Source organism: Protopterus annectens, chromosome 3.part0 (assembly GCF_019279795.1).
Source record: "Protopterus annectens isolate FY-2018-M chromosome 3.part0, PAN1.0, whole genome shotgun sequence".
NCBI classification, from domain to species: domain Eukaryota; kingdom Metazoa; phylum Chordata; order Ceratodontiformes; family Protopteridae; genus Protopterus; species Protopterus annectens.
In genome coordinates this window covers 1950307569-1950325660 of record NC_056731.1, presented here as the reverse complement: position 1 = coordinate 1950325660, position 18092 = coordinate 1950307569, and the positions used below count along the sequence as shown (strand labels likewise).

The 18092-nt window shown below is 43.7% G+C and overlaps 1 protein-coding gene across 1 annotated transcript in view; it reads left to right on the top strand.

Annotated features, from left to right (window-relative positions):
• The window catches only part of SETD2 (SET domain containing 2, histone lysine methyltransferase), a 3532865-nt gene that overhangs the window by 1394152 nt on the left and 2120621 nt on the right, over nt 1–18092 (top strand). The window contains exon 7 of the mRNA XM_044066027.1: nt 2642–2765. Coding sequence (XP_043921962.1) covers nt 2642–2765 — 124 coding nt within the window. The remainder of the gene's footprint in view (nt 1–2641; nt 2766–18092) is intronic.

Here is an 18092-nt window from a genome sequence, read left to right as displayed (position 1 = left end):
GCCTTGACTCTGTCTCAAGAAGAAGGGCTTCCTTTGGTTAAACCATTTTTTGAAGGCTTACTGAGGTAGGCCACCCACATTCACCAAGAATCTTTCTTGTTCATAGGTTCATAGGTTCATACTAGGCTATCTGCCCTAGGGCATTTATAAGCCTAGCCAGAGTATGTTTGGCTTTCGCCACCCATTTTAAATTAATTTTGCTATGCCCTTTTTCGAGGTTAGTATACTGTGCCTCTGTCTAACAGTGACACAGAAGTGATACCCGGGGTAAACCTACGATCTCCTATCCACTCATCAAGATTCCTCTTGAAAAGAGTCAGAGGGACTCTGCCTAACCTGGACTGGGATTTTATTCCAGAGTGAAGGGAGCCTCTGGGTTATGAATCTGTCCCTCCAGCATGTCCTATTTATTTCAGTGCTGAGGTTCAAGTCTCTCGAGCGTGTAGCTCGATGGGATTTGGATTTTTTGAGGTGCAGCATATCCCTTAATTCCGGGTTGGACATGGCCTTATACGTCAGGCACAGGTCACCTCTGAGCAGGCGGTATGCCACTGAGTAGAGCTGGAGTTTCTTTAACCGGGCAGCATATGGCATCTGTTTGAGCCCTTTGATCCTCTTGGTGAGGTACTTTTGGGGTCTTTCCAGTTGCTGCAGGTGTTTGGTAAGGTACATCCCAAAAGGGGCATTGTACTCAATTATGTGCCTGATGAGGGATGAGTAAAGAGGCACGATGACCTCCCCTAATCTAGATGTGAATCCCTTCATGATTAGGTGGGCTATATAAAATGTTTTTCTAACCACTTTGGCCATGTGGTTGTCAAATGAGGGATTGCTATCAACTTGGGTCCCCAGGTCCCTAATTACTTCTTCTGTACTTAATGGATTACCACCTATGTGGTAATTTGTGGGCACTTTGTTTTTGCCAAAGGGATGACTATACACTTTTTGGCGTTTAGCTTGAGGCCATGGCTCTGGCACCAGTTGTCTGTTTCTACGAGGCCCTTTTGGAGGATGCTTGTGTCAGCTGGAGAGTCGATTATGGCGCCCAGTTTGCAGTCCTCTGCGAACTTGGTCAGCCACAGTCCTTCCGTGTTGGCCTGTACCTCCGAGAAATATATACCAACAAGAGAGGTCCCAGGACTGAGCCTTGTGGGACGCCACTTGTAACTGGTTTAGAGTCTGACATGGCTCCAGCAATTCTAACCATGTGGGTTCTGTCCTTGAGCCAGTTTGCAACCCATCTAGTGACATAGGGGTTTATATTTAAGCTGGTGAGCTTATCTATAATGCCCGAGTGGGGTATTGTATCGAAGGCTTTTGCGAGGTCCAGATAGGCTGTGTGGACCACCTTCCCTTCGTCAATGGCCTTGGTGACTGTTTCAAAGAAGTCAACCAGGTTTAAGAGGCAGGATCTGCCCTTAACAAAGCCAAACTGGGTAGGATCCAGTGTCTGTAGGTCCCCAATATCTTTATTTATGAGGTCCATGATGATCCTTTCCATAGCTTTGCAGACCAAGCTAGTCAGGCTTATGGGGCGATAGTTTCCAGGGTCCGTTGAGGCACCACCTTTGTGGAGAGGGACCACTGTTGCTGTACGCCACTTGTTCCATTGTCAGGACAGGAACTGAGAAATGCATAGGTTGTGTACTTACTGGAACATTAGATTTTTTGTGGCATCTGTCTGGACACAGGAAAAAAACCCTCCCAACATCACCCTCCAAATTTGTCCTTTCCTGAGAGATTTGAAGCAAACTCTTCAAAAGCATAAAATGTCTTCAGGTTTTTGCTTTAGCTCTGGTAGTTCCAGAATGGTGGATTCACCAGAAGGGATGGGATTATTAGTAGGAAGGAGCCTGAAGTTTGAAAGGAGTTTATTGCTTTCATTATTGGGCTGCAAAGGCACCAGTCCTGCTGTTGCAGTGTAAGTACAGAGACCAGAGAATTCCATTGTTCTAAGTACATAACTTGTGTTATTGATCATTGTGTCGTGGTTCTGTATTGTTTTGTCTGTGAGGTGTCTTCACTCGTTTGCCAATTAATTTGAGCTGCCTGTTGTCCCCTGTGTGGTAAGGATGCAGCTTACCCTGTAGATTTGGAGATGCTTATACATGTGCTGTATACTAAGGACCGAATGGCACCTGATTGTCCTGGAATTGGAGAACTGCACAGGTCATTTCTTGGTGGTAGAGTCGTAACCATTAAGCCTGAGGTCTTACCATTGTATTGTGGCATGTTGAAGTACAGTGCATTAGTGTCATCAGGTGACCTGTGTGAACTTTGTGAACTTTGTGCATGCACTAATCAAGTGAACATGCTGCTTGATAGTTATTTTGTCACTGGCCTTTCATTCTGCCATGCTGCATCCTTCAGCCTCTATTTGGTGTCAGTATGTGAAGGACTTGCCACCCCCCCCCCCCCGAGGTGGGTAAGCTGGTGTTGCATTCTTAATTCAGGAAGGGCTGCTATTTAAAACTTGGGTTAAAGGGCGTTATCCCTCGTAACTATGTGTAGGTATGGTTTTAGCAAACAGGCTGTCATTTAAGAAAGTAATTCATTCATTCTTGCTTTTTGCACCTATCCAGCATTAGTTGGTAGATAGAAACTTTTCCAAGGATGTAATTTACTTTTTCTCTTCTTGCAGAAACACCTTTGTTCTTGAATATTGTGGAGAGGTTCTGGATCACAAAGAGTTCAAGGCTAGAGTGAAGGAATATGCTCGTCAAAAAAACATTCATTACTACTTCATGGCTCTGAAAAATGATGAGGTGAGTACAAGAAATGCAGGAAAAGTGACCATCTTGCATTATTACTGTAGCATAAATCACAAAGCCTTAGATTGTTGACTTGTGTGCAGGCCACACGTTGCTTCACTTCTAAGTTTGGCTGTCCTGGTCTTTTGGTCTAAAGTACTGCCCTTAACATTTATTCCAGTAGCTAGTTTACTAATTTCAGGACTCAGATTTGTGATTAATGTGCATTATGACTTTTAAGTAGTGGTCAGGATTATAATTTTCAAACTTTAATTGGGAAGACCTTCAAATTGATGTACCATTGACATTTTTACTGCTTAATTGCACTGCCGACGTCCGTCTGCATTGAAGTGTGTATGATAAGCTATGTTTGTGAATGGTTTGTAGCAGAAGTAAAAAAAAAACTTATTTGCAGTCATTTTTATTGGATCATATCAGGAGGAGGTAGTGGTCATGTCTGTGGTTTGAAACTTTTAAGTGAGTTTGTTTGCATACATATTTTTATGCTGTTCTCATTGTTCACTTTGAAGCGAAAAAAAATCCTGATGGTAAACATGACACCATATTTTTGTGTTTAGATTTTGAGTGGATGTTTACATTTGTAGAGAAAATGTATCACCATCATATTTTGGAAATACACAGTATATTTCAGAGCATTTGTTATAACTGTATTTGCTATAACTGATTTAAGTATTTTTTTTCTGGCTTTTTGATTATTTACTGCTTAGCGACTGCATTTTAGCCTGTTTATACAGCTCTGCATTCTATTTAAACTGTTTTTGTGTTGATTAACTGTTTTGCACTCTTAAAAAGTTATTTGTTGCTTAATTTTACCTGTAGGCTAACACACTCAAGTGCGCTAGCCGCTTAAAAGCATTTATAGCATTTACTGTCTGTTTTTCCTCTTTTCTGCAAAAAAGAAAAAAAGAAAAAAAAAAATCTTGTTTTCCCGCCTTACTGAACTAGAATAGTCCAGTCTTCAGAGTTTGCTGATCTCTGGGCTTTGGCTTGGTTCCTGTGCTATTCCATATCCTTATTTGGATAAAAGGAAGCGTCTTTGTTCACCAGTGGGAGTGGGGAGCACTGAGCAGCCTATTTGTCCCTAGAGGAGTGGTTCCAGCCAGAAACTTGTAGTCTATTGGCCATTTTGGGTCAATTCCTAGCTCTTTTCAGCCCCCTGTAATAAAGCCCGCTTTAGAGCACTTTTTCGCTTGTATTCAACTCAGTACCGCTCCTCGTGGTGTCCTGCAGAGTTCTACAAGCAGCAGAGAGCAAAAGAGTGACTTTTTCCCGATTTAAGTATTTTTTTTCTGGCTTTTTGATTATTTACTGCTTAGCGACTGCATCTTCGCCTGTTTATACAGCTCTGCATTCTATTTAAACTGTTTTTGTGTTGATTAACTGTTTTGCACTTTTAAAAAGTTATTTGTTGCTTAATTTTACCTGTAGGCTAACACACTCAAGTGCGCTAGCCGTTTAAAAGCATTTATAGCATTTACTGTCTGTTTTCCTCTGTTTTCTGCAAAAAAGAAAAAAACAAACAAAAAAAAAAATCTTGTTTTCCCGCCTTACTGAACTAGAATAGTCCAGTCTTCAGAGTTTGCTGATCTCTGGGCTTTGGCTTGGTTCCTGTGCTATTCCATATCCTTATTTGGATAAAGGGAAGCTTCTTTGTTCACCAGTGGGAGTGGGGAGCACTGAGCAGCCTATTTGTCCCTAGAGGAGTGGTTCCAGCCAGAAACTTGTAGTCTATTGGCCATTTTGGGTCAATTCCTAGCTCTTTTCAACCCCCTGCTATAAAGCCCGCTTTAGCGTGATTTAGTCTTGGATTTGCCCATAGAGCACCATCGGCAGCGCCGGTTAAACAAGGTTAAACTATTTCTGGCTCTGTAAAGTCTGCTCTTCAATTTTTCCCTTAGAACTTCTCTACTTGCAATCTAAACAGTCTATTCTCTATCTCAAAAGCTCAGCACTTGCTCCTAAAGCATTTTTATATTGGTAAAGTACTTATATACTAAACAAAGTACTACATTAGCCTAGAATCCCTTGAGTACCCATTTCCCTATAGGTCCCTTCTGACTCAGTTACACAGCAAACTTTTTCTAGCATGTCGAAGGGTCAGTTGCTAGCGTCCTCTCCTGTTCAGCTGGTGAATCTGGGCATCTTGAGGCAGTGTTACAATTGCCTCATGTACACAGACAACCCACTCCTTCTCCCACAAAACACAAATACATGTGAGAGATGCAACTATATAGCCAAACTGGAGGCTGAGCTCTCTCAACTCAGGACTGGCAAGACCAGACAGGAGGAGAAGGAAACCACGCACACCACAAACCCAGTTTCACATAGAACTATCACAACTGCAAAACAAACACATAAACACACAAAGACATACTCGGAGGCACTGATCAAAAATCTACCAAAACTACAGAGGCCTCCAAAGCAGACACCCAAGCAACTGCCACCTCAAGACATAAGACATGCAACACATAGTTCTCAGTCAGTGTGCTAAACAGTCACAGCCCTTAAGGCCAAACACAATGACAGACACACTTGTTATAGGTGCCTCCATAGTCAGACACTGACGTCCCACTCACCAGACTGAACAAGGAAAAGGTTACAGTAAGCTGCCTGTCAGGCGGTAGAATCCGCCACATAACACAAGCACTCAGGTCACTCCACAGCAAGTACAAGTATGACTCAGTCATTGTCCATGCCGGTGTGAACGACCTGAGACGTACCTCCCTGGACTACATGAAAAGAGACATAGGGGAGCTCTCAGATTATGTAGTCCAGGCCTGTATGACCCTGACCCTGAGCAGTATCCTACCCTCACCAAGAATGATGCCATAATACAGAGACAAAATGATCAGCTTTAATAATTGGCTTAATTACTGGTGTCATTCTAAGGGGATCCAATGTCTGTCTGCCTGGGATGACATGCTTGACAAGCCACGCTGCTTCGCAAGGGACGGCTTGCACCTGTCACCTCTGGGCTTCCGGATATTGGCAAAGGCTCTTGCCACCCCCATAGTGCCTTTTTTAGGCAAGGCTCAAATGATAAACCTACCGCCCTAGAAAACAAAAATGGAGAAAAATTAAGGGTAATACTGCTCAATGCCAGAAGTCTAAACCTCAAGATGCACGCCCTCGAAGCCCTCCTCAGTATGGAGAACATCGATGTCTGTGTTGTGACTGAAACCTGGTTCAAGGCTCCTGAGAGCACCCCAGCACTATCAGGTTATACCTCATATTATGCGTTCCGGCCCCAAAATCTGGACCGAACCACAAAAGGAGGGGGGGAGTATCCATATTCATAAAGGATACCCACACCTCCAGGTTAGTGGCAACGCACAAAGCATCGGAGACCATCCAGGTGCAATTAACCATAGGTAAAACTGCCCTACAGTTTGTAGCATGCTACAGACCACCTTCTCAAACTCAGGAAACCCACACAGCCTTCCTGAAGACACTGGAGAGTATGAATGTCTCTCCAAACACCATCATATTGGGTGACTTCAACTACCCAAACATAGACTGGGAACATTACTCAAGCCCCAACACCCTAGCCCAAAGGTTCCTGGAGTTCATAAACTCAAATGCTATGGAACAACTAGTCACCATTCCCACAAGAGGAGAAAATATACTAGACCTGATCATCACAAACATGGGGACAAAATGCTCCACACCGGAAGTATATCCCTCATTGGTGAGATCAGACCATAAATTAATCTCATTGGAGATCCACATCCGCCCCACCCCCAGCAAAAAGACCACAGTGAAGAACTTCTCAAAAGCAAACTTCACACTTCTTAAGACTGGAGTGGTATCCTTCAAGGCCCCGAGCCAGTGGAAACCACAACCCACGCTGCTGAAACCCTTACAAATGCCTTCTACGAGCACCTCCAGGAATGTATGGATCAAGCAATCCCTAATAAAATCAAGACCCTTTCCACCAAAGGCAGGCGCCCAGTCTGGTGGACCCCAGCCATAAACAAACTCTACAACAAGAGGAGAAAGCTACTACATGACAGAGCAAAATCCCTAAAAGGGAAGGCATCTCTTATCAATACTAGCAAAAACTACGATCACTCATAAAATCATCCAAGGCCAACTTTGAGAGAAAAATCGCTAATGACACAAAAGACAATCATAAGGCCTTCTTTAGCTATGTTAGAAACCTGGGTGGAAACTCCCAGATATGCTCAGAATTAGTCCAAAATGATAAAAAATCACTGAACCCACAGACATTGCCATCATACTGGCACACAGGTTCAGTGCAAATTTCTCCCTCCCCCCCCAAAAGGAGAAATATCTATCCCACCAGAGTCTAGCCTCCCAAACATCTCAGATGCCCAGGTGAGAGCTGCTCTCTCTAAAGCAAAAAACACAGCATCAATGGGACCGGACGGTGTCCCCGGCTGTGTGCTACGAACTCAATGAGGAACTAAACCCACACATAAGGCTGCTGTTTAATCTTAGCCTTACTACAGGATACGTACCCAAAGAATGGCGTACGGCAACTGTGGTCCCACTCCACAAAGGCGATGCTTCTACGGACCCTGGAAATTACCGCCCCATAAGCTTGACGAGTCTTGTCTGCAAAGCTATGGAGAGGATCATAATGGAACTCATAAATAAAGACATTGGGGACCTACAGACACTGGATCCTACCCAATTTGGCTTTGTCAAGGGCAGATCCTGCCTCTTGAACTTGGCCGACCTTTTCGAAACAGTCACTAAGGCCATTGATGAGGGTAAGGCAGTTCACACAGCCTACCTTGACCTAGCAAAAGCGTTAGACACAATACCCCACTCGGGCATCATAGAAAAGCTTACCAGCTTAGATGTAAACCCATATGTCACAAGATGGGTTGCAAACTGGCTTAAGGACAGAACACACAGGGTTAGAGTTGCTGGTGCCATGTCAGACTCTAAGCCGGTCACGAGTGGTGTCCCACAGGGCTCTGTCCTGGGCCCCCTCTTGTTCGGCATTTATTTTTCTGAAGTGCAGGCAAACATAGGGGGATTGTGGCTGACAAAATTTGCAGATGACTGCAAACTGGGCACCATAATTGACACTCCATCAGGCACAGACATCCTCCAGAGAGGTCTCATAGAAATGGATAACTGGTGCCAGAGCCATGGCCTTAAGCTAAATGCCAAAAAATGTATAGTCATACCCTTTGGGAAAAACAAGGTAACCCCTAATTACCATATAGGTGGTAATCCATTAAACACGGAAGAAGTTATCAGGGACCTGGGGACCCAAGTTGACAGTAACCCCTCTTTTGACACTCACATTGCCAAAGTGGTTAGGAAGACCTTCTACATTGCCCACCTGATCATGAAGGGATTCACATCCAGATCAGGAGAGGTCATTGTACCCCTGTACTCTTCACTTATCAGACCAATGATTAAGTACAACGCCCCATTCGAAATGTACCTTACCCGACACCTGCAGCAGTTAGAAAGACCCCAAAAGTTCCTCATCAAAAGGATAAAGGGGCTCAAACATATGTCATACGATGCCCGACTGAAGAAACTCCAGCTCTATTCAGTCGCATAACCGTCTGCTCAGAGGTGATCTGTGCCTGACATACAAGGCCATGTCCAACCCGGAATTAATGGACATGCTCCACCTCAAAAAATCCAAATCCACTAGAGCCACGAGAGCAAGAGACTTAAACCTCAACACGGATATAAATAGGACGTGCTGGAGGGACAGATTCATCACCCAGAGACTCCCTATACTATGGAACAGAATCCCAGTCCATGTGAGGCAGAGCCCCTCACTGACTCTGTTCAAGAGAAATCTTGACGAGTGGATGGGAGATCGTAGGTTTACCCCGGGAATCATCTCTGTGTCACTGCTGGACAGAGGCACAGCAAACTAATGGGTATAGTATTCTCATCTTAAGGGGTGGTGAAAGCCACACACACTCTGCCTAGGCTTATAAATGCCCTAGGGCAGATAGCCTAGTATGAACCTATGAGCCATTCTGCAAAAAAGATATAACTTGCATCGAAACAGCTAATAATATGCAGTCATGTAAATTAAAAAAAGCTTGTCCTTTAGAAATTACATGGTAATATGCACTATTTTCTTGGGTAGCTTAACAGACGTCCTTGGATACTTAAGCCTGAAGGTACTCTAACTTGCAGACCAGAGAAGTAAGGATGAAAGCAACACCTGACTTTGTTTAGAGCATTTGTGTATCTTACACACAGTTTACAGAGCAGCAGTATTGTTTGTTGTGAATTATAGGTTGGTAGGCAAGTACTAGTCTACTGCCCTTAAAGGCCATTTTAAACCTAGCTAGGTTTTCTTATGGTGCTTGAAATAACCTATTCCATTTGGTTAGAGATTGGGCTTGCCTATCCCATGATCAGTAATTACATTACCCTAGTGAGAATAACTTGGATCATACCAAAGATAATTTGAGGGGACCCATGCTTGATTTAAAGCATTTAGGAGTTGCCTTTGTCCTTTAGTAGTACAGGGGCATTCCTGGGGTAAACTTTGTTCCCTATCCATAGAAACAAGTTGCGCTTGAATGTGGACAGGGATGAGTTTTGTTTTACATGGATGGGAGTCCATTCCAGAGCATCAGTATTCTCTGTGAGATAAACCTGCCTTTCCAAACTGTTTTGTTGATGTTGCACAATAGATTTATATCCCTAGACAATGTTTTGATGCTGTCTGACTTGCTGATTTGCAGTTTTGGTGTAGGTCAAGGCTTGAGTCGGCCCATGTAGGACATTTTGTTTAGGCTTTGTTACTTTTTAATGCATCTCTGTAGGTGTTCCAGTTGCATGTGTTTCGGCAGATAAGTGCCAAAGGGGCTGTTGTACTCATTGATTGGCATAATGAGAGTTGAGTAAAATGGGAGGAGTAACATCCCTAGATCTAGACACTATCCCTTTGTTTATAAGCTCTGTAATATACAAGGAGTTTCTTATGACAATGGACACATTGGTTGAAAGCTAAATCATCATTCACATAAGTTCCCAAATCCCGACCATCTGGGTTAACATTTGGGGGCATATTGTCAGTGTGGTTGTTCTCCCGGGTAGATGACATCCCAAAGGGTACAGTAACATATTTTTTAGCATTTAATTTCAGGCCATGATTTTGGCAGCAGTTATTTGGGACAAATCTTCCTGCAGGATGGCTAAGTCATTTCGGGATTCAGTGACTGCTTCTAGCTTAGTCATCTGCAAAATTAATGTGTCCAGAGCCCTTTAGTATGGACTTTTACTTCAGAGAAGTAGATTCCAAATAGGAGATGTCCCAGCTCAGAACCACTGGGGGACTCCACTCATGACTGGTATCTTTGCTGGAGGTAACTTCCCCTATTTTGATTTCCTGTATTCTGTCTGAGAGCCAGTTGGCATTCCATCATTTTTTTTTAAATAACTAAGACTGAGTTTGGGATTGTGTCAGAAGCTTTGGCCACGTTGAGGCATGCAGAGTGTTGAGTTTTACTGTCATCTATTGCTTTGATCTTTGCAAAGAAAAGTCTGTTTTTAACTTTGTTTCTGGTTTCCTTTTTAAGGTTGAATTGGCTGCTTTGGCACAGTGTTCTTTTTGTGTGCAAATTGCACATTAATCTCGCCATGTGTTTGCATGTGTAAGTTTAAGCGCACACACAACATGTGAAGGGCTGGTGTGTAGTAAATGAAAGTGTGTTGCAGGTTTAGGGAATTAATGTTGAACATGATAACCTAATTGCCTAATATATGATATTTAATTTATTAAATGAACAAGATCCTGCAGTTTCCATTTCTTAGTTTCTCAATTTTAAGGTACCCGTTTCTGTTTCTCATTGATTTTGGTAGTGTTCAGTGAGTGTTGTACAATGATTTTTTTTCATAGTTTTAACTGTAGGTGCTGGTCTGTTTTGCTATGTTAATGCCATTTTCTGATTGGATAATATAGTGATCAGTGTTTTTTTTTTTTTGTGTGTGTTCTGATTTTCCTTTGTATCTTAACTTTATTTTCTGAAGAATAGCTTTAAGTTGTCAGTGCTTTTTGCAGGATTTTCTTTTTTTTTTTTGCCACTGAAGTGGAAGGTGGGACTACAGTGTTTTTCCCCCTGTGCATATTGTGTGGTTTACGAGGTAGAGTAAGCACAGTGGCATTGCAGCATTTTTTAGAGGAATATACATAAAGTAGTTGTGATGGTAGTAGTGGACATGAGTTACTAATGATGTAGGTGGAGTGGTAACAAGAAAGGTATGCAGTCAAAAAAAATGTACACACTCCAGGTGTGAATACATTGAGCCTGTACCTAGATTCACTGTATTAGGAGTGTGTGTATGTGTGTGTGTGTGTAAGATGCAAATTGCAGTCACATCTTTAGTGAAGTATAAGCCTTTCAAGTTCTTACTTTGCCATTGGCATGTACATTCCTGTGTACTTGTATCCTGACATATGTTACCCACATATCACATCTTCAGCTCAGTGCATATGTGAATACTCCCACTTTGGAGCTGGCAGTCTTTACTACCTTTCTACCTCTGTCATGGCATTAGAGGCTGTAGGGTGGTTATGTCTGAGAGGGATAAAAATATTGAGACTTCAACTTCCTTGCTGATGATCCCCCTTCTGTTGAAGAAACCTTAAGGCTACATGAAGTTCACCATTGAATGGTGTATGAACCACATTCCTTCATGTATGAAATGCTTTGAAGATTCTGAGGCGGTAGGAATAGTTCTAAGTCATGTTCCACATTGGCAGCTGTTGTCAAGGATGCCATGTATGCTGCTCAGAGCATTATGAATTTGTTGCTGGCATTCTCAAGAAGGTGTTTTCCCTTTGTTAGCCCTGGATGAGTAGATTGAGAGTCTGACAAATCATTCTAGAATATATTTCTACAGTGATCTCTCTGTTCCAGCATAAGACCTCAAGGCCACAATATTTTGAAACCTTGATGCCTGCAGGAGGCCAAAGTGTTGGACAGTGTACAGGAGGGTGGATCTTTGTTGGCATGTTAGAGTATAAATCCTTCAGTAGTTTCTCTCTGTATGGATCAGGTGCTGGTAATGCTTCCTCACTGTGCTTCACCTTAAAGGCTTATCAGTGTACTCTGCTGCTTCTGCATTGACCTTTCATATTGCTTACTGTAATTTCAACTGTGGTGATGCTTGATATAAGCTCAGACCTTTGCACAGGATAATGTGACTGAAGCTCTTTTCTTAAAAGTAACAAAGCAGTACATTCTGGATGCACAGTTCCATGGGGGCAGGTGGAGCTTTGGTTCAACCTGCATTCTCAGAACCTGGTGGATGATCACCAAAAGGGGGAAAGTAAGCATTTACCATGGTATACGCACTTATGTTCTTGACTGACTGGTCCTCCTGCTTGTTCCAGACTCTGCCACCCTGCAAGATGGAGACAACACCTCACAAACCCAAAATGGCCTTAAGCATCAGATCGTCTAAGCAGGTCGATACTGAAACAATGGGCGTGGCTACAGATAGAGCCTTTTGCTATTCACCTGGCAGTGGAACACCAGAAGCTAACTGTTTGTCAGTAGAGCAGGCAGCACACGATTCTTTGGACTAGGGTCTTCTGTATGCCTTTGCTTCACTTCATATTTTTCATGCTTAGGGATTCTCTAATGGTAAGAGAGGAAAGAAAGACCTGAGTTTAATCTCACCTTTCTGGGCAAGGCAACAACTTTCAGACTGCTGTCTGTAGCAAATCTCTTGACACTGCTTGGCAGCAACCTTCCCTTTCTGGCAAGGAAAGACCATCTTCCCCTCAACTTCTGATCTTGTAGTCTTGCAGTGTGGAGGATTTGCAGTTTTATCTCCAGCCTTCATCTGTTCCATTGTGAGATGATGTCTGGTTTGGAAAAAATTAAGCCAAGTATCAGAGTTCTTAACATTTTAAAAAGAAAAAGCTCTTTTCCCATAACTCCATTCCACTGTTGTAACCCCAAACTACTAAAAAAAAGTCAGTCCCAATGTTGAGGTAATGCTTTTACCCATCATTGCAGAAAATGCCTTAAACTGTCTTTCTCCACCATACATCGGTGTGGTAACATCTGCCCCAACACAGGTCCCAATCAAACCCCAAGCATAGAATACACCCTAAAAGTTCAAAAGTCACTCTAAACATTTGAAGCATATGCAACAAAATTGTAGATGACCCAGGCATCCTACCCACAACATAGACATAGCTAAAGCCTGAAATAAGATTGTGAAATCTTACAACCTGATTATAATATTATTAGGCTCAATTGAACCCACACAAAAGCAGATGGGAATAGCTATAATGTACCCAAATATGCTCACTGTAACTCCCTGTACAGGCACAGTCACAAATTTTGGAAAAGCAGAAATTATAATCTCAATCCTTAAACTTAATTGAGCCCAAGAGCATATGCATTACTGTGCTATATGCCCCCCCCCCCCCAGGACAGAACAGTCCAATACTTGAAAACAATACTGTCCTGGATAGCAGATACAAGCACAAATGAAATTATCTCCTGGGTGATGTAAATGTTGACTGATAGTTTTTATCCACACATTCAGCAATCAACAGCATGAACCACTTTGGATTCACTCAACTTAATACACTAACAAGATATGGCAAAAATAACTCCAAACAATATATCCTGGATTGGATTCTGGTTACCAACCCATCTAATTTTTACCTCCTTAGGTGTACCCTCCCTGATGCACACACTGACCACCTGCCAGCTTACTCCCACAGGAGTATTACTAATTAACAAAGGAACACAAGTTCAGAACTACCTGTAGTCTCTCCAGATTCTCCAAGGAGTCTTTTCAGTGTAGCTCTGAAAGCAGTTAACTGGTCCATCCTAAAAATACTACCCTTAAATCATTCCCTCCAGTACATTTCTTTTGAGTGTGTACCTTTAACTCCCAGTGGGTGTGGCTTGAGCCTTTAAAAAATGAAGTTCTCAACTTACAGTTCTAACAAATACTTATTGACAGAGGGCAAGTATCAGTACAGTTGTTTGCCATCATTTATGCTTCAGGATAAAATATTCTGATATTTGTATGTAGCATGGTTTTGGAATTAATGCAAATATGAACAAGCAATAGTTGGCGCCTAGAGCAGCAGAAGGAGGAGGTAACTGCAGAAAGACATGGAGGCGCACTCATCTGTAATGAGTTAAATGATGCAGATGAATATTTCAGTACAGCATCTCTAAATATTCTTAACACCTTAGCTCCACAGAGTACAAAAAGAATTAAAAACAGCCATACCCCGTGGCTCACCATCCAGTGCAGACTCCTTATGAAAGACGGACAAAGCATGGATTAACTGACAAAAGAATAAAAATGACAATTGGCAAGTATTCAGACAGCTATGAAACCAAGTCAAGAAGTAAGTTAATAGACGTATGTCTTGTTATACTCCGCTACAAGATGGCCATAAAAAGAATACTAAAAAATTCTGGTCCTCCATAATCCTCTCTCATCAGCCCAGGTTAAAAAAAAAAAAATCCCAGCCCATACCCAAGCATTCCTGCTCTTCAGACAGCTACCTGTTTGAGTACATACTTCATAGAATGCATAGCCAACTTTACCTCAGAGTCACCTAACACATCCCCTTCCACACAGCCAGCTTTCCCCCCTGCCTTAGACCCTAACAAATTTCCTTCACAAAACTCACCCATCTGCAGCCTTGGACACACACAGACAATTCCACCTACTTTATCTTTCAACTCTCATAAAAAAGCATCTGATATTGTTAATCCTTGTTCATTCCTTACATATGGGTATCTGTTCCGACCTTGGAACCGAGCTGGCCATCTTCCAAGCTCGCGTCAGCTACAAACTTGAGCTAAACTCTTACCCAGAATTCCCCTCTCCCTGTTACCTCAGATTTCATTTGCCATGTCGCCATTCGGTCTTGTCAAGCTACTTCTCGTGAGCCAAATACAATATTTTGTTGTCATACTAGCCTAAAACAATCTTTTCTGTCAGAAAAGTTACTAAATTTTTTTCTTTTACCTTATCGCATTTACTGACTATCCTTTCTTGAAATTTTTCAACCCTTTTTACTGCAAGGTATTTTCTTCTTTACCATCGTTGGTAGACTCCTTTTCTTCATTACCTTTGGGTATTTCTTGTACCATTGCTGCTATTCTTTCTGATTTCCTTCATACCTATCATGGCAGATAAAGGTAGTCCAGGATTTAAGAGATGTTCAGATTGTGTACATAAATTACCTACTTCAGATGCACATTCTCTGTGTCTTTTGTTTGGGCGTGTCTCATTTATCAGTTGATCCGCCCTGTGGAGTTTGTAAGAACTTCTCTAACAGGACGTTGATTGAGAGAAAAAATAAATTACTACTGAAGGGACTACTCAAATCTCCCTTTTCAGAGGCTATTTCTGGGTCGGAGGCTTGAACCCCTCCAACATCCCAAAAGAAAAAAACTGATCGTACAAAGACCAAAGTCTCTTCCTTCGTCCCCGGCTGGGGACTCCCACCAACCAAGACCCAAGAAGGCTAAGCTTTCTACATCGGATCTGACTCTTTTGGCTCCATTGCTTTCGGTGCCTAGACCTTCGGCACAGAGGCCATCAGCACCATCTGAGATTTCGGTGCCGACTAGCGTGCCTTTTACTGTATAAGTACCGAGGGGCTCCTCTGTTCAGACCTCTCTGTCGGCACAGACTATCCAGTCAGTGCAGACTGTAACCACATCGGCTCCGACACCTTACACGGAACCGACACCTCAGTTATTGACACAGATTTTTTCAGTCCCAGCCTTGGCGCCGGCAACAACTTCGGCACCAACCTTATTGTCAGTGCAGACAATGACTTGGGCCCTGATTTCCTCGGTACAGACACATGTAGTTCAGTCCCTTGTTTTCAGTGCAGACTGGTGAGGTGGGCACCGAGATTGCCCCATCTTTGGATAGACCTGACTCCCTCAGCTGTGTCTGTGAAATCCACTAGAAGCCTCTCTGAACACGACGTGTTGTGTCTTGTGGATCAAGTGCTTTTGGCCAGAGTTATCCCGCCCCCCCAGGACCTATCCTTCCATGGGAGGTGATCACCCTTTGCCAAAGACTCTTACTTATTCTCCTCCTTCATTGCCTTTGAAGCCCCTTGATATAGCAGTCTTCCCCCTCTACGGTTCCCTTTATGGACTTCACTAAGGAACCGCAGTTGCCTTCGTGGCAGGAGAGTTTTGCTACAACCCAGGATGTCAGCTGTGGCATACATACTTTGGTGTTTCACAGCCATCCAGGGACTCAGAGTCGGCAGGCTGAGCCACTTAAGGGAGGGGGTGACCCCTGTCCTGGACACTCACCCCTCTTCAGGTGGACTGGCCTTCCAACTAATGGAGAAAGCTTTGGCGTCTGCTGGTGATACTGTGCTGTCAACAATGTACAAAAGTCGCTCCTAGTGGACACCGGGCATTAGGACCTCAGGATATACTCCAGTAGGAAACCCCTTTTGCTGGTCTTCCCCAGCTTCTCCCTCTGAGGAAGTTTATCGAAAAGCTCATGCAAGAGGAAGCACATGGACTCTTTAGGGTTAGGAGGAGTCTCTTACTGAAGACACAGACTTTGATGATGGGGATGGGTCCCCTCGGTCACCCTCTGAGGTATCCTTTGGTGATATCCTCGAAATCCTTTAACAGAGAGGTGACTGGCAGCCCTCTAACCCGACCTCTGAAGAGTCGGTGTTCCGGCAGGCCTTTCGTGACCAGCCCCTTACCTCCTGGTTTACTCCACCTGCCGACGAACTGGTATGGCTCGTCGTGCAGTGTGTGTGGAAGGGTCCTGACACAGTTGAGGCCATTCCCCGGAGGTCAGATAAAATTTTGTCCCCTCCTGCTACTGACCCCCATTGGTCCAAAGGTCTTTCTCTAGATGCTGTCGTGGTGGCGGCCACAATCAAGAAGGACCTGGCGGAAGAAGAAAGCCGGACTGTCCATCTGCCCAACAGAGTCCACAGGCTCTGGATAGAATAGGGAAGGCGTACCTTTGCATCAGTAACCTTTGCAATCGGGTCCCTGAATTATATGGCACACTTTGCTAGGGTTCAAAGGGACTTTATTTCTGAGCTCCCTGAAACTTTGGCTGGTGGTGTGTCTGATGAGGTCCGTGACAGTGGCCTCTCAGCTGACTACCATTGAATCGATATCAAACTCCTCCATGCGTCTGATATATCACTCATCAGAAGGAGCAGCTAGAGTGGTGAGTTCAGGCGTTGTTTTGAGACTACACTCCTGGATGCGCTTATGTAATTTCACGGAACCCTTCAAGGCTTCCTTTCTCAACGCTCCCATCGAAGCCTCTTCATTGTTTGGACCCAAGGTTAATAGCACACTGGCCAGATGTAAACAGTATGGTAAGACCCTTTCTGCCGTGGGTGTCCATTATTCCCCTCAACGTGCTTTCTCCAGAAACCAGAAGAGTGGGAAGATATGGTACAAAAAGTCTCAGGATCCTTTCCGTGACACACAAGCTGAGTTCTCCCGTAGAGGCAGAGGGGGAAACTCACAGGGAAGACGCCCTGTTCAGGGCAGAGTGGGTCTGCATAACCAGGGTTCCAGGGACTCTCTTCCTGGTCGATCCTACCAGTACTCCTGAAGAGCGGCCCAACGCCTTTCCTCTGGAGGTGGTTGGGCGGGGGGGGGGGTAGTTTCTCCTTGTATGCTTCTGCCTGGCTAACCATCACCACTGACTCTTTGTTACAAAGGATAATAACCAGAGGTTACCATATTCCCTTCGATCTTTGTCCTGCCCCCTAACAAACTTACCCGACGTTCCGCACAGTCAAAGGGAAGCAGCAGCACTAGAGATAGCAAAGTTGCTAAGAAAAAGTCATCCAAATAGTCCCAGATGGGATCCGGATTCTACTCAAGACTATTTTTGGTGCCAAAGAAAACCGGGGACTGGAGACCAATTTTGGATCTCTGTGCAATTGAACAAGTTTGTAAGAGTACAAAAATTCCGGATGGTCACAATACAGTATATCCTCAAGCTTTTGGAAAAAGATGATTGGATGTGCTCAATAGATCTTCAAGATGTGTACTACCACATAAAAGTGGACAGGCCATCAAGAAGATTTCTGCGCTTCCATGCGGGAGCCATTCACTACCAGTTCAGAGTACTGACCTTCAGTCTCTCTACATCCCCCAGAGTGTTTACAAAGTGCATAGCAGTCGTCACAGCCCACTTGCGACTACACGGATTCCAGGTGTTTCCATACCTAGACGACTGGCTTATCTCCACCCTCACCAGACATCTATTGGAAGAAGCCCTGGCCTATACTCTCTCCTCGCTGCAGAAAGGCTAGGCGTAACCATAAACTGGCAAAATCCAATCTCAGTC